The sequence below is a fragment of the Typopeltis vanoorti genome, chromosome 21 (genome assembly GCF_054136105.1).
Source record: "Typopeltis vanoorti isolate ZY-2024b chromosome 21, IOZ_Tvanoo_1.0, whole genome shotgun sequence".
Classification (NCBI taxonomy): Eukaryota; Metazoa; Arthropoda; class Arachnida; order Uropygi; family Thelyphonidae; genus Typopeltis; species Typopeltis vanoorti.
This window is the reverse complement of record NC_143569.1, coordinates 59,649,316-59,663,167: the sequence shown is the minus strand read 5'-3', so window position 1 is coordinate 59,663,167 and position 13,852 is coordinate 59,649,316. Positions and strand designations below refer to the sequence as shown.

Below are 13,852 nucleotides of genomic sequence, written 5' to 3'. Positions count from 1 at the left end.
ATGATGGTACAATTGATTAATAAATGAATAAATATATGATATTAATAACTTCTGTATATGGAGTATGAGAGAAATTAGCAAAAGAAAATAGCAGTAAAATACTAACACATGGATTGAAGAGTTAGGTTAGAAATAATAAAGTTTACCGAAGCCTGAAGACCAATGCAAGAGTTTCAAAAAATTATAGGTGTGCAAGGGGTATCACTGACAAAAACATATAAAAAATTATGAATGGTGAGGGGGGGGGGGGAATGGGAGGAAGAAGAAAGAAGACCGAGACAAAATGGGAGGAAGAAGACAGAGCTGAAGATCAAGATAACAGTAGGTTGATGCAGTTAAGAGTGTTTTAAAATATTGAACTCTAAAACCTAATCAAAATCAGAGACCTTATAAATAACTTTACAAATAAGAAAAGAAACTAGACTTTAAATTAAAAACTACTTGCATTCAGTTTTAAGTACAGGCAAAAGCAAAGAAACATACTTACTTCAGGATTCTTTTCAAGTTTCAGAAACATATATTCAAATAATTGAGTCTTGTCTGAAACCTGAAAAATTTCATTTACCAATTAAGTCTCTATTTCAACTATATAATATATAATAAATGAGAAACAATTCCAATTTGCACTTAACAAATTTTATAAGTTTCATATACAATAAAATTAAACATTCTGTTCATACAAACCATTTTCATTATTTATCATGCAAAGTTGAAATACAATGTAAATTGCTCCACCTTTGATACGAGTTGCCTTGGTGTTTACTACCAAGTGGTTACTTACACTTGGATTTGCCGATAGTTTTTCGGTATGAAACTCATAGATCTTAGTCCTAGTTCTCAGAGTTTCGCTTACTGGCAGATAAACATCAAAGAATTTGTATCCCCTTCATTACAATGTAAATTGTGTTTAGATCCAATTTTTCAGTATATATTCAAATTTTCTTTTAACAAGTAAATAATATTTAAGTAATTCTTAGTTGAGAGATGAATTTCACTGCCCAGTGTGAGACCCTGTTTATTGGAGGCCTGAAATGGCTTGAAAAAGTTTCATGTTTAGCTTCTAGAGCAGGGTTTTTGGTCTACGTAAAAAAATAAATAAAAATACAAAAAAAATGATAAAATTAATAAAAATAGAAAAAAATCCTAAACCCACTCATGGCACCATTGTACTACAGCAGGCTTGCAACCTTATCATGAAGGGGAAATCGCATAAATAAAAAATACACACACACACACACACACACACATTGCAAAAAGAAATTGCAAAAATAAAATTATACAATCAAAGAAATAATATGATTGAAAACGAGTCCACAAATGGATAATATACAGGAAAATCTCATCATCAAATTCATGACATGTACCTCAAGGATATGATAGTACTACATGAAAAATTTATATCATTACTAACTTCCTATTTACAATTTTCCTCCAAATCAATCTGTTATCTGTCAAGACTCCAACATTGTCAGATCTTAACAGGAAAATCTTAATCTAATAATTATAGAAAGTACACATAAAATTGTAAAGGATAAAAAGATAAAAACCTCTAAGAGAAAACAAAAAATTTGTTGGAGAAAAGAAGATTGGAGAATGAAAAAGAAATATAGTAGAACTTATGGAAATAAATAAAACAATCAGAAAAAACATTAAAGAAGATAGAAAGAAAAGAGAAGATAAAATGATACAAGAAACAATAAACAACAAAAATATGAAGTACTATAAAATAATCTCACAATAGGAAAAAAAGAAATAATAACAATAAAAAGATGAAAATGGACGCGATATCAAAGATAAAAAAAAACATAGTAGAAAGGGCTAGACAGTATTTTTCCGAATTGTATAACATCACAAGTACTGTTGAAAATACTATCACATATTACTCCCTAGACAAAATGTATTAAAAATGTTAAGTATTAAAAAATACACATTTTGAAATAGAACAAGCATTGAAAAATATGAAAAATAATAAAATGCAAGGAGAAGATGGAATCACATTAGAAATGATGAAAGCAGGAGGAGATTAATAAATGTCTAAAAGATAAAGATATACCAAACAGCTGGAATGCTATCATTTGAGGCATGTGGTAAATATTTTGCAAGCTTAAAAAAAGATATGACTTCATTATGTACTCAAGAAGTTAGAAAGGCAGTCTCCTGGAAAAGAAGAAAGCATACTGAAATCTCCTAGCAAGTAATAAGAGAACAAAGAAAATTACTGTGTGTAAAAGTAGCTAAACAAAGATGGGAAGACTTTTGTATAAATATCAAAGATAAATATCATGAATGTGGCAAAATGTTCTTAAGGCTAATGAAAAAACTTTGAAATGGAGGAGAATATTGTAAAATGAATCATAAGCGATAATAGTGAAATAAAAAAACTAAAGATAATAATATTCTGGATGTCTACAGTTTTTATTTTATTTATTCATATGGAGTTTCCTCCCTTTACCCCCCCCCCCCCCATCCCTTGGGGTGAGTTCAGCCCCTCGTGGGGGGGGGAGTGTTTATGGCTGTAGATCCGCATGTTCACAGGACCGGCTTGCCTGCTTGCGGGATGAAAACCCCCAGATAAACTGGGGGGGATCCTGCTGTCCACACCCAAGACCGGCACTAACTTGGCTATGGCTGATGAAGATCCTTAAGCTCCTCACGTTGGCAATGGGAAATGAACCCAGAACATTCCTTCCCCAGGCACATGGTTGCGAAGCGTATAGCCACTAGGCTAACCACACAGATGATGTTTGCAGTAATTACTATGAAAGACTGCTAAATAAGAGTGACAGAACAATAGCAGAAAATCAAGAGAAATGCAATGAAGAGTACATAACAATAACTGGCATTCAAGATATTTGACCAGAAATGCTTAAATATGAGGGTTGTAAAACTTTTGTAGTGGCTGTACTGCATAATTCAGAAGGCATGGTCAGAAAGTTAAATTCTGGATGACTGGAGTACAGCTCTCATGATATTCACATAGAAAAAGGAAAATAAAACTGAATATGAGAATTACAGATGTATTTCCCTACTGAGTATTTCATATAAGATTTATGCAAGCATATCTGAGAGGAGAGTAAGAAAAATTGTGAAAGAGACAGTTTGAGAAGAACAACTGGATTCAGGCCAAATTTTTGCTTTATCAAAAATAGTTGAGAAATCGTGGTAATATATGAAGAGCCTATATTTAATTTTTGTAGATATGGAAAAGGCATATGCAATGCCAAGAGAAAGGCTGTTGAAAACGCTAGTTATATGAAGTAAAATAGGCATTATACAATACCGTATTTACTCAAATGTAGCCTCACGTATATCTTGCACCCTTGATTTTACTTTACGAAAAAAAGGTTAATAAATAGATAGTGCATGTTGTTATGGCTGTTTCTGATATTTTGGAATTTGGTTGAAGCAAATCAGCATTTCAACTCATCAATTGCAGGGTTGCCTTTGTTGTTATTGAGTCATGTGATCGTTTGTTAATATTATACCAATCATGTGTACGTTTTCATAGCTGAGCTATCTCTACCAGCCTACCATTGCTGTCTGCTTCATGCTCTGCTTTCACTTTTCATTAGTCATTCATGAAAGATTGTTCATAACATATCTCAAGTCTTGTAAATTACTGATAATTTTTTGCTTGAAATATGGAAAAATATTCAAGTTACAGTGCTGGTTTTAAACTCAACGTTATTAATTTTGCAGAAAAACATGGCAATCAAGCAGCAGGGCATGAGTTTACAGTGATTCAGTTTAATGTGCAATATTGGTGTAAACAGAAATTTGCATTACAAAACACCAATAAGTCAAGTAAAGCATTTCCTAAAAGTGGAAAGTTTCCTGCATTGGAAGATGAGTTATTTGAACATGTGTTAGGTTTGCATAAATATGGTTGCTGTGTTTGCATGAAATGTTACATTTCAAAGCCCATGAGTTAGCTACAAAATGAGACATCAATCACACAGATCTGAGAGTGAGCCGAGGTTGGATCATGAGATTCATGAAGATGAAAAGTCTTTTCCTTCGTCGAAGGACATCCCTTTGCCAAAAAATGCCAAAAGATTTTGAGAATAAAGTGATGGATCTTAATCGCTATATGATTCAACTTAGGAAGAGCAATAACTATATGTTATCACAAATGGCCACTTCTGAACGAACACCCCTCAATTTCGACATGCTGCATCAAACAACAATAACAGAAACAGCTATAACAAGCCATAATAACCACTGTGCACAATCATACAATATGAGCATGATTGTGCACAGTGGTGCACAATCATGCTCATAATTTCTGCAGATGGAAGAAAGTTGCCTCTTTACGTAATATTCAAAAGGAAAACAATACCAAAGTGGAAATTTCCCCCTGGAATTCATGTAAGAGTTCAAGAAAAAGGGTGGATGGACCATAAAATAGTTCAAGATTGGATTAGAACAGTTTGGGACAAAAGGCCAGGGGCCCAATTTCGACGCCCAACTCTCCTCATGTGGGATAGGTTCTGTGGACACTTAGGACCTGAAATAGTAAAACAACTTTTGGATATGAAGATTGATGTGGTCATTATTCCTGGTGGTCAACTATACACCTTTTCTACAGCCCTTGGATGTGTAAGTCAACAAATCATTCAATAACTATGTACAAAAATTCTATAATGAGTGAACGGCAGCTGGTAGCTACAACCTGACTCTGGAAGCAAAGATTAAGAGACCATCATTAGAATTGTTGAGCAACTGGATTTTGAGAAACTGGGACATGATTTCACCAGAAATAATTGCCAAGAGTTTTTTTAAAAACTGGCATCTCTAATACCCTGGATGGGAGCGAAGATGACACTATTTCGATAGATGACCTTGACAATGAACAGAAGAAAATTGCTCTTGAGACCTGAAGTAGTGATAGCGAAAAGGAGATTCTTGGTAAGTCATACCCATTTTCAGTTTTTTTAAATCTTAAGAACAATTTAAATCATTCCGAACTGATAAAAGGACAAGCAATAATGAAACTGTTTGTTTTAATTTAATTGCAGAAGCATTGTCGCTAAAGATTCAGATATATCGCATGATGAAGGTGAGAGGCCAATTGAGTAAATAATGTTGATAATTAAAATATAAATGCATTAATTTTATAAATAATATGAGCAATTATAAATTATAATGAACACCGAACTTTAGTTGCTGAAATTCCCTACATATATCTCACACCATGATTTTTTAATTTTGGGGAGAAAATGTGACAGTTATATTCGAGTAAATACAGTATATCAATTTAAAGTTGGTTAACAGTGAGAACCAAAGATGGTACAAGAAGAGGGTTTGATGCAAAACCATGTCTAATTAAAAAACAAGACTACACCCTATCTCTACTCTTCTTCATTACCTATATCATTAAGAAAGAAATCGGGATTAAACATGATATGGAAATCAGATTGCTCAGGACTAGTCATTACTAATCATCACCATGTTACAACATAAAGATGTGCACAAGTTCACAGAAGATATAAGAAATCAGAAAAGCCTCATTGACTATGTCATTGCTAATAGTGAGATCAAATGCTCATTCAGGATACAAGGGTGTACAGAATTTGAAATTGGAAGTGACCAATACTTAGCACTAAGCAGAATAAAAATGGATATTACATTGAAAAGAACAGTATATAAGAAAAAGTTTTAAAAAGAATTAAAGTTGAGCAGCTTTTACAGGTAAATTATAGACTAACTATGCAAACATTATTGAAGAAAAAATCAAAGAAATTGAAAATGAGAACCAAAGCTTGGCGTCTCAGTGGCAAACTGTGAAGAAGACATTGATTGATTCAGTTAGGGAGTATGTGGTGAAGTTGTCAAGGATAGAAAAATAAGAACACCATGGTGGACACAAGAAGTTAAAGAAGCAGCCCCAGAAAAGAAGAAAGCATATACCAAAAGTTCCTCGCAAAATCAGCAGATGTCCTAAAAGAATTCAGAGAAAAATGTAAGAGAGCTAAGATGTCCGTAAAAGTAGCTAAACAAGCGTCATGGGAAGACTTTGGTAAGAGTATGGAAAATAAGTATCAGGAAGGTGGCAAAATGTTCCAGAGGCTATTGAAGAAGCTTAGAAATAGAGGAAAGTACTGTAAAAGGAATCAAAATGATAACGGTGATATGAAAACTGAAGATAACGATATCCTAGATGTCTGGAGTAATTACCATGAAAGACTTTTAAACAAACCAAGCAGTGACAGAAGCTTACTAAAAAATTTTCAAGAGGAATGCAAAGAGAAGTCCATATCAATACTTGAGGTAGAAAAGGTGTCAAAAACTTAAATGTGGAAAGACTACATTAATAATGATGTAGACTTAATCAAGTCATTCTATTGCAATAACCTGAACACCCTTAGGGTACATATCAGGAGGTTGATGATGATGATAGAAATCAGAAATATTTAACTCAGCTCTTTACATTATTCAGATTATGTCACCATTATCATCAAATTCATGATATATACCCTCAAAGGATGTACAGGATATGATATTACTACATAAAAAATTTACATCATTACTAACTTCCTATCTACAATTTTTTTTTTTATTTATTTATTTTCCATGTTTTTGTCAGTCTTCCCATGACTTTTGTTTAGCCAGTTTTATACAGTATTTAGCTTATTTACATTTGCCTCTGTATTCTCTAAGAGCACAAGCCAACTTATTTGCCAGGAACTTTTGATATGCTTTGTTCTTTTACTTCACTGCCTCTTTAACTTCCTGTGTCCACCATGGAGTTCTTATTTTTACATTACTAACTTCCTATCTACAATTTTTTTTTTTATTTATTTATTTTCCATGTTTTTGTCAGTCTTCCCATGACTTTTGTTTAGCCAGTTTTATACAGTATTTAGCTTATTTACATTTGCCTCTGTATTCTCTAAGAGCACAAGCCAACTTATTTGCCAGGAACTTTTGATATGCTTTGTTCTTTTACTTCACTGCCTCTTTAACTTCCTGTGTCCACCATGGAGTTCTTATTTTTCTATCCTTGCAGACAAACTCACTACATGTCTCTCTCTGGCTTAATCAATCAGTGTTTTCTTCAGGGCTTGCCACTGAATCTCCAAAGTTTGGTTCCTGTTCTCAAACTCTTTCATTTTTTTCTTAAATAATATTTGTGTATTTTAGTCTGCAGTTCAGATCTGAGAGCTGCTCAACTTTTATTCGCTTTATAACTTTCTTAGATGTTCTTCTTTTCAATATGAAATTCAATTTTATCCTGCTCAAGACTAAATAGTGATCACTTCCAATTTCAAATCCTCTATACACTCTGGTGTCCTGCACCAAGAAGAAACATCACTATTAACAATAACATAGTCAATGACACTTTTCTTATTCCTTGCCTCTTCTTTCCATGTGAATTTGTGCACGTTTTTATGTAACATGGTGTTAGTAATAACCAGCCCATGCCCTGAGCAGAAATTCAACGAGTATTTGGCATTATTGTTAGCTTTGCTCTTTTCTCCAAATTTTCCCAAAATATTTTTGTATGTCTGACAATCATTTCCTACTCTGCTATTTAGATCCCCAACAAGGACCAACGTTTCCTTTTTCATTGTGTCAGTTGCTTTCTCTAAAGCTTCAAAAAATACCTCCACTTCTATCTTAATAGAACCTTCTGTGGGACCATAGGCACAAATAAGGCTCATTGTCCAGTTCCCCATTGTTGTATTTGCCCACATCCCACTTAGTGTTGAATACTATGGGTACTCCTTGTTTTCCTTGATTGTCATTGCCTGAATATAACATTTTGTATTTATTGCTCAGAAAGATCTCACCAGTTTTTGTCTTTTTTGTTTCAGTCACCCCTATTATGTCGATCTGGTACTTATCCAATTCCTCAGCTAACTCCATTTCTTTGCAATTCAGGCTTCTTATGTATAGTTGGGGTGTTTTAGGATTTGTTCCAGTAGCTGACTTTTTGCTGTCCACCCTGGTTCCCTAGCAAAAACAGTGGGGGCCTTGTTTAACCGGGCGATGGGCCAGCTGACATGAAATTCTGTCATGTTGTACCATCATTTGAAATTGTGGTTTAAGCAAATAAGAATACAAATTATTTAGCTAAATCCCAAATTGCCAGCCCATCCTCATCCGTTCAGTATCCAGGGTGCACCACGAGAAGATGAGGATTGAACATTAGGTCAGAAGCTGTGGCTGGTTCTCTGCATTCCTTTGAAGGCTATGTGGAGGTCTCCTCTCAGTTATATAGCTTTGACCCTTAAGTATCCCTTCAGATTATGTTCATCATCATCATCATGCGTATCAAGGATTTAGGTCTAGCATGGCCTGTTCCGGCCTTAGAAGTCATCATTGAATCGTTTAAGAGGACGTCCTGATTTTCTTTTTCCTAATGGCTTGTACTTTAAGGCTTGTTTTAGTAATCTTTCTGTTTTCATTCTTTGAACATGTTCCATCCATTTATGTTTATATTTTTTAATTTTTTCTATTACTGGTTCTTGGTTTAATTCTTTCATAATTTCTTCGTTTCTTTTGTGATCAAATAGGGTATACTTTGCAGTTTTTCTCATAAACTTCATTTCTGCTGTTGTTAATCTTTGTTTGTCTTTTTGTTTTATTGTCCAGATTTCGCTTCCATACATTAAGAACTGGTAGGACTATGTATTGTATACTTTTAGCCTGGTTTGTTTTTGAACTAGGTTTGGTTTAAATATAGTTAATTACACCTGTTATTTTTAAATATTTTGCAATTTTTATGTTTATATCTTTTTCATTTTCATATGTGGTCATACATCCTAGGTAATTAAATGAATTCATCTGTTCTAAGATCTTGTTATCTATTACTATTTTAGTTCTTGTTGGATCTTGTCCTTTAAAGGCCATAGTTTTTGATTTTTCTGTTGATATTATCATACCATAATCTTTGGATATCTCATTTAGATCTAAAATAGCTTTCTATAGTTTATCTTCGGAATTTGTAATTATTATTTGGTCGTCGGCAAAGAGGAGAGTGTTTAAGTTTACTGTAGAAGAAAGTTTAATTCCTTGATGTAAATTTTTATTCCATTTTATTATTTCATTTAAGTAGATATTAAAAAGAGCTGCAGAGAGGGGACATCCCTGTACGACCCCTTGGTTTATCTCTCTCGTATATGATAGCTCGTGATTTAATCTTATTTGTATTTGATTATTTTCATATATACTTGTGATAGCTTTTAGGATATTATTTGGTATTTGTCTTTCTTTTAATATGTTAAATAATATGTTTCTTTTAACTTTGTCAGATGCTTTTTCAAAGTCAATAAATGCAATATGTGTTTCTAAATTGTATTCTCTTCTTTTCTCTATTATTAATTTTAGGCAAAAGGCTGGGTCTATACATGATCGTCCTTTTCTAAATCCATTCTGTACTTCTAAAATAAAGTTTTTGGAATATTTGATTAGTTTGCTATTTAAGATTCTGCTATATATTTTGTAACAGGAATTTAGTATACTGATACCTCTATAGTCTACCTCTATAGGGTCATCTCTATTACCTTTTTTAAAGATAGGAATCACAATTGCTTTTTTCCATTCTATTGGAGGGGGGGGGATACCAGTTGAATAAATTATATTTAAAAATAATAAGAGTCTTTCTTTGAATCTAGTTCCTGGATATTTATATAGTTCTGAACCTAGCTTATCTTCTCCAGGTGATTTCCCGTTTCTTGTTTCTTTCAGGCCGATTTCTAATTCTTCTTTAGTTATTTCCTTTTCACTGTCGTTAATTGTTTCCAGTTGTCTTTTTTAAAATATTTGTCTGTCCACAATTCTGTGTAGTAATTTAGAAATTCTTCTAATTTCAATTCAGTGTATAATTTTATGTTTTCTTTGGTATCAGCATTTAAGTGTTTCAAAATTTTATATACATTGGGTCTTATTTTATATAAATCATGTTCTAAATTAGAAACAAATTTGTTGCATGATTCTCTGTCTTTTTCTGACTTCTCTTTTAGCTATGGCTCTTATTCTTTTATATTCTATTTCATCTTCTAATCTTTTACTGCTTAACCATTTGTGATAGGCTTCTTTTTTCTTTTTGATTATTTCTTTCATTGTATCATCCCAGATCTTCAGTTTTTTTCCTTTTATTGAATTTTTTCGTCTTTCCTAAGCTTTCATTTGTGCTGCATTTAGTATCGTTTTTATATTAAGCCATTCTATTTCGATTTCTTCATTTTGTTTTATTTTGTCTAGATATTGGTTAATTCTTTGTTCATATAGCCATTGTACATTTATGTCATTCAATAGTCTAGTTTTATAAACAAATGTTTCAATTTTTCTTTCTGTTTCTTGTTACTTGTAGCCATTTAGGTGGTAATCTTAATTTTATTTTAACAAGGAAGTGGTCACTGCTTATTTCATATCCTCTGTGAACTCGAACATCTAGTGAAAATTTTGATGTCTTTTCATTTAGTATAAAATAATCTAATATTGATTTCCATCCTCTTGCTGCTGAAGTGTATGTATGTATGTCTTTATGTTTATAGAAGGAATTCATTATTTTCAGGATATTATAAACTACAAAGTCAATCAATTTTTTACCATTCCTGTTTAGAGTATGTTCTCCATGTATTCCTATATTATTATTAATTTTTGTGTTTCTAATTCTTGCATTTAAGTCTCCTGCTAAAATTATGTAATCGTTTTTATTTATGTTATTATATATGTTTTGTAGCTGATTATAAAAATCAATATTATCTTGTTCTCTTCCCTCTTCTGGGGCATATAAACCAATTATTGTTAAATAGCCTCTATCTATTTTTATTCTAGCTTCTATTATTCTTTCATTCCATAATTTATAATGTTGTAACTGTTTTGAAAGGGAGTTATGAATCCAAATCATGACTCCTGCTTGTACGCTTTAGTCTCTGTCAACTCCACTGTATATCACATTAAAATTTTCAGTTCTCATGGTTCCTTTTAATTTCTTTTTTGTTTCAGTGATTACTGCTATTTTAAAATTTCTTTCATTTAATAATTGGTCTAATTCTATTTCTTTATATGCTATTCCTCTTACATTCCAGTTTGCTATGTGTATTATATTTTGTCGTTTCCATTTTTGTTTTACCTTTTCCATTCCAGGGTCGTTTCCTATAGATTCAATCTGATTATCTTTTTCTGTCAGCTTACTAGTAGAATTATGTTCTCCATGTTCAGGGGACTAGTCTGACGATGGAATAGTTCAGTGGTAGGGCTGCTACCTTAAGGCTTCTGAACTAGCCTTCTTCCGAATTTAAACCCATAGGAGGAATAGGGTATATTGAAGGGGGGGGAGAGTAAATTATAGAGGAATTATAGTAAGATTTATAGAGAGGGCATAGTTGTGAGGGCAAAAATTAAAAGACCCCATGGCCCTCGAGTACTCTAATAGCATAGGGGTCATAAAATAAAAAGAGTTGGCTGATAAGGCCTTATAGGAAAGATTAAAGTAAGTGGATCTTCCTCAAAGTAGTAGAAGGAGAGGACAGATCCAGCTAGGGGGCCCATGGGAGTGCCACTTCCCTTACAATCAAGATGATTGCCCCTCAGATTATGTTATACTCCTAAATAGCTGCAGTACATGTCTTCAGGAGTCTTTAACTAAATAGAATAACTATGAGAAATTTGGCATGAAAATCAGCAAATTTGAAATTTGCTTTTTCAAAATTATGAAAATAGGCAGTAACAAACTTCACCTGCATTCTCAACCTACAGAACAATAAGATATTTCAGCAATTTAGACACAATTTCTAGATGGTCAATTAAATTTGGAAAAAGACTACAGAATAAGAAACAAATATGATGGGGAGCCAACTCAAAAAATTTCAATATATGGAATAAGAGAGAAATTAGCCAAACCACTGATGAAAAACTAAAGATCTGAGGCAGGAGAGAGTTTTGACAAAAATTATGTTATATCATACTCTGCAAAAATTATATTCTTGTTTTAATCCTATACCTAAGCATAAACAACAAAGTATGCATGCGAAGTATTTTCTCGACTGGTCTACTTGTATATAGAGGCTGATGGCTGATGTTGGCAGCTGCCTTGGTGTCCTATAATTCAAAAGCATTATGGGAAGGGTCACTACCTAGTTCAGTTTTGATCTTTACTGAGATCTCATCAGTGGGAGCTAGACCCATTTTTGTTCTGATGTCTAACTTGTTTTAAAACCATAAGAAGATCCTGAAAATTAAAATCTTTGTGTACTTGCAAAATTTCTCCTTGTAACAAATTTTATTTACATGTTGTTAAACCAGACATATCTTAGAATAAGACTCATAGATGCTGATGGTCTTGTCCTAAAATATGGCTGTTTTTAGCATTTTTCAGTTTACTTAGTGCCTGACAGCATAGACATTTATTTATTTTTTTTTTTTAAAGAGTAACATTCATATATGCTTGCAGATGCTAATTAGTTCTCCAGATTCTACGTTCTAATCTACTACAGGAGTGTTTTGTTTTTGCTGAATAAAATGTTATAGAACTGATACAACTGGTACTATGCTAAATGTGACAATGGATCTTAACTAAACTTGAGAATTTGGGGAAATTAAATCAAATGCTTCAGCATGAATTTTTCATGGTTTGGTGTGTGTGTCTAATGACACACTCAACAAATAAAATTTAAAAAATATATATATATAACTTTTTAGTGGACTTCATTATTTATTGCGTTGTCAGCAAAGCTAAAAATAAAAATAACAAAATACAAAATTTACCTTTCGCATCAGGAATGCAAAACTTTCAGCAGCAAAGTTCCTTATATATTCTTTATTTTCATTACTTAATAATGGAGTAAAGAGACTGAAAAAAAAAAAAAAACTGAATAATGAGCTGATAATGCAATTGCTGTTAACAACAATTTTGAAAGAAATAACAATTTCCATGAAAAAAATTGATTTAAATATAGCTGCTTAAATAAATCAATATTTTGTATGGTGAGTTACATATTTATACACAGTATAAATATGTAACTCACCATACAAAATTATAATGCTTGCTTTTAGTAAAGCAATCATTATAATTACTAATCAAATAAAATTTTTGGACCTATATGGTATATACATTGATAAAAATCTAAGAGTGGTGTTCAAGCATAACACCATCAACATTTTCCAGACATTACAACAAATGTCACAAGAAGAGAACTTATTAGTCAGCAGTCCAGTCTATTTTCTGCCTGTGAGAAATTCATCTAATAAGACAGAATTAATGATGATGATTATTCCAAATCATATGCTGACCTAAAACATTTCCATTTAGAAGTACAAAAAGCAATTTATCCAATTATATGAGAATGCCAGCCAGGCTAGCTGAGTGGATAAAGCAAGCTCCTAAACTCTTCCACCAATAGGTTTTGGGTTCTACTGAAGAATATATGTTTATAAACATCTTTGAGTTGTTAGATGAATTTCCATGCTTCAGGATGCAAAATTATTACCTTATGATATACTCAAACAGCAAAATACCGAGAACTCAGTAACTATAACTGTAGTTTTTTAAGGAAATTACAATGCAGATTAATACTACAATAAATTTAATGCTTTTAAATAGAAAAGAAGCAAAATAGAAAAATATTGTGACCAATAAGTTTAGCAAAAAAACACGACCACAATTTGGATATATACCAGTTTCAACTTGTAAATTACTCAAATTAGCTGTCAATATACTTTTTCTTTGCAACTGCTGCAAGCTTAAGTACAATCAGAAAAGGAAGCTGGTGATTTTAGTTAAAGACAGTTTTAATATGTTCTATTATTGTCAGCCTAACACATTTATTGGAGCCCAGATTATGAACAAGTTAAGATGGTATGGGGAATAATGGATTTCAATTCCTGCAGGAATTGTTTTTCT

At 32.4% G+C, this 13,852-nt stretch overlaps 1 protein-coding gene across 1 annotated transcript in view; it reads right to left on the bottom strand.

Annotated features, from left to right (window-relative positions):
• Positions 1-12,801, bottom strand: part of LOC150094892 (small subunit processome component 20 homolog) — a 468,852-nt gene extending 456,051 nt beyond the window's left edge. Inside the window, exons 1-2 of the mRNA XM_090410975.1 lie at positions 12,718-12,801; positions 488-547 (exon numbers count right to left, since the gene is read on the bottom strand). Coding sequence (XP_090267101.1) covers positions 488-547; positions 12,718-12,726 — 69 coding nt within the window. The 5' untranslated portion in view covers positions 12,727-12,801. The remainder of the gene's footprint in view (positions 1-487; positions 548-12,717) is intronic.
• Positions 12,802-13,852: the final 1,051 nt, after the last annotated feature.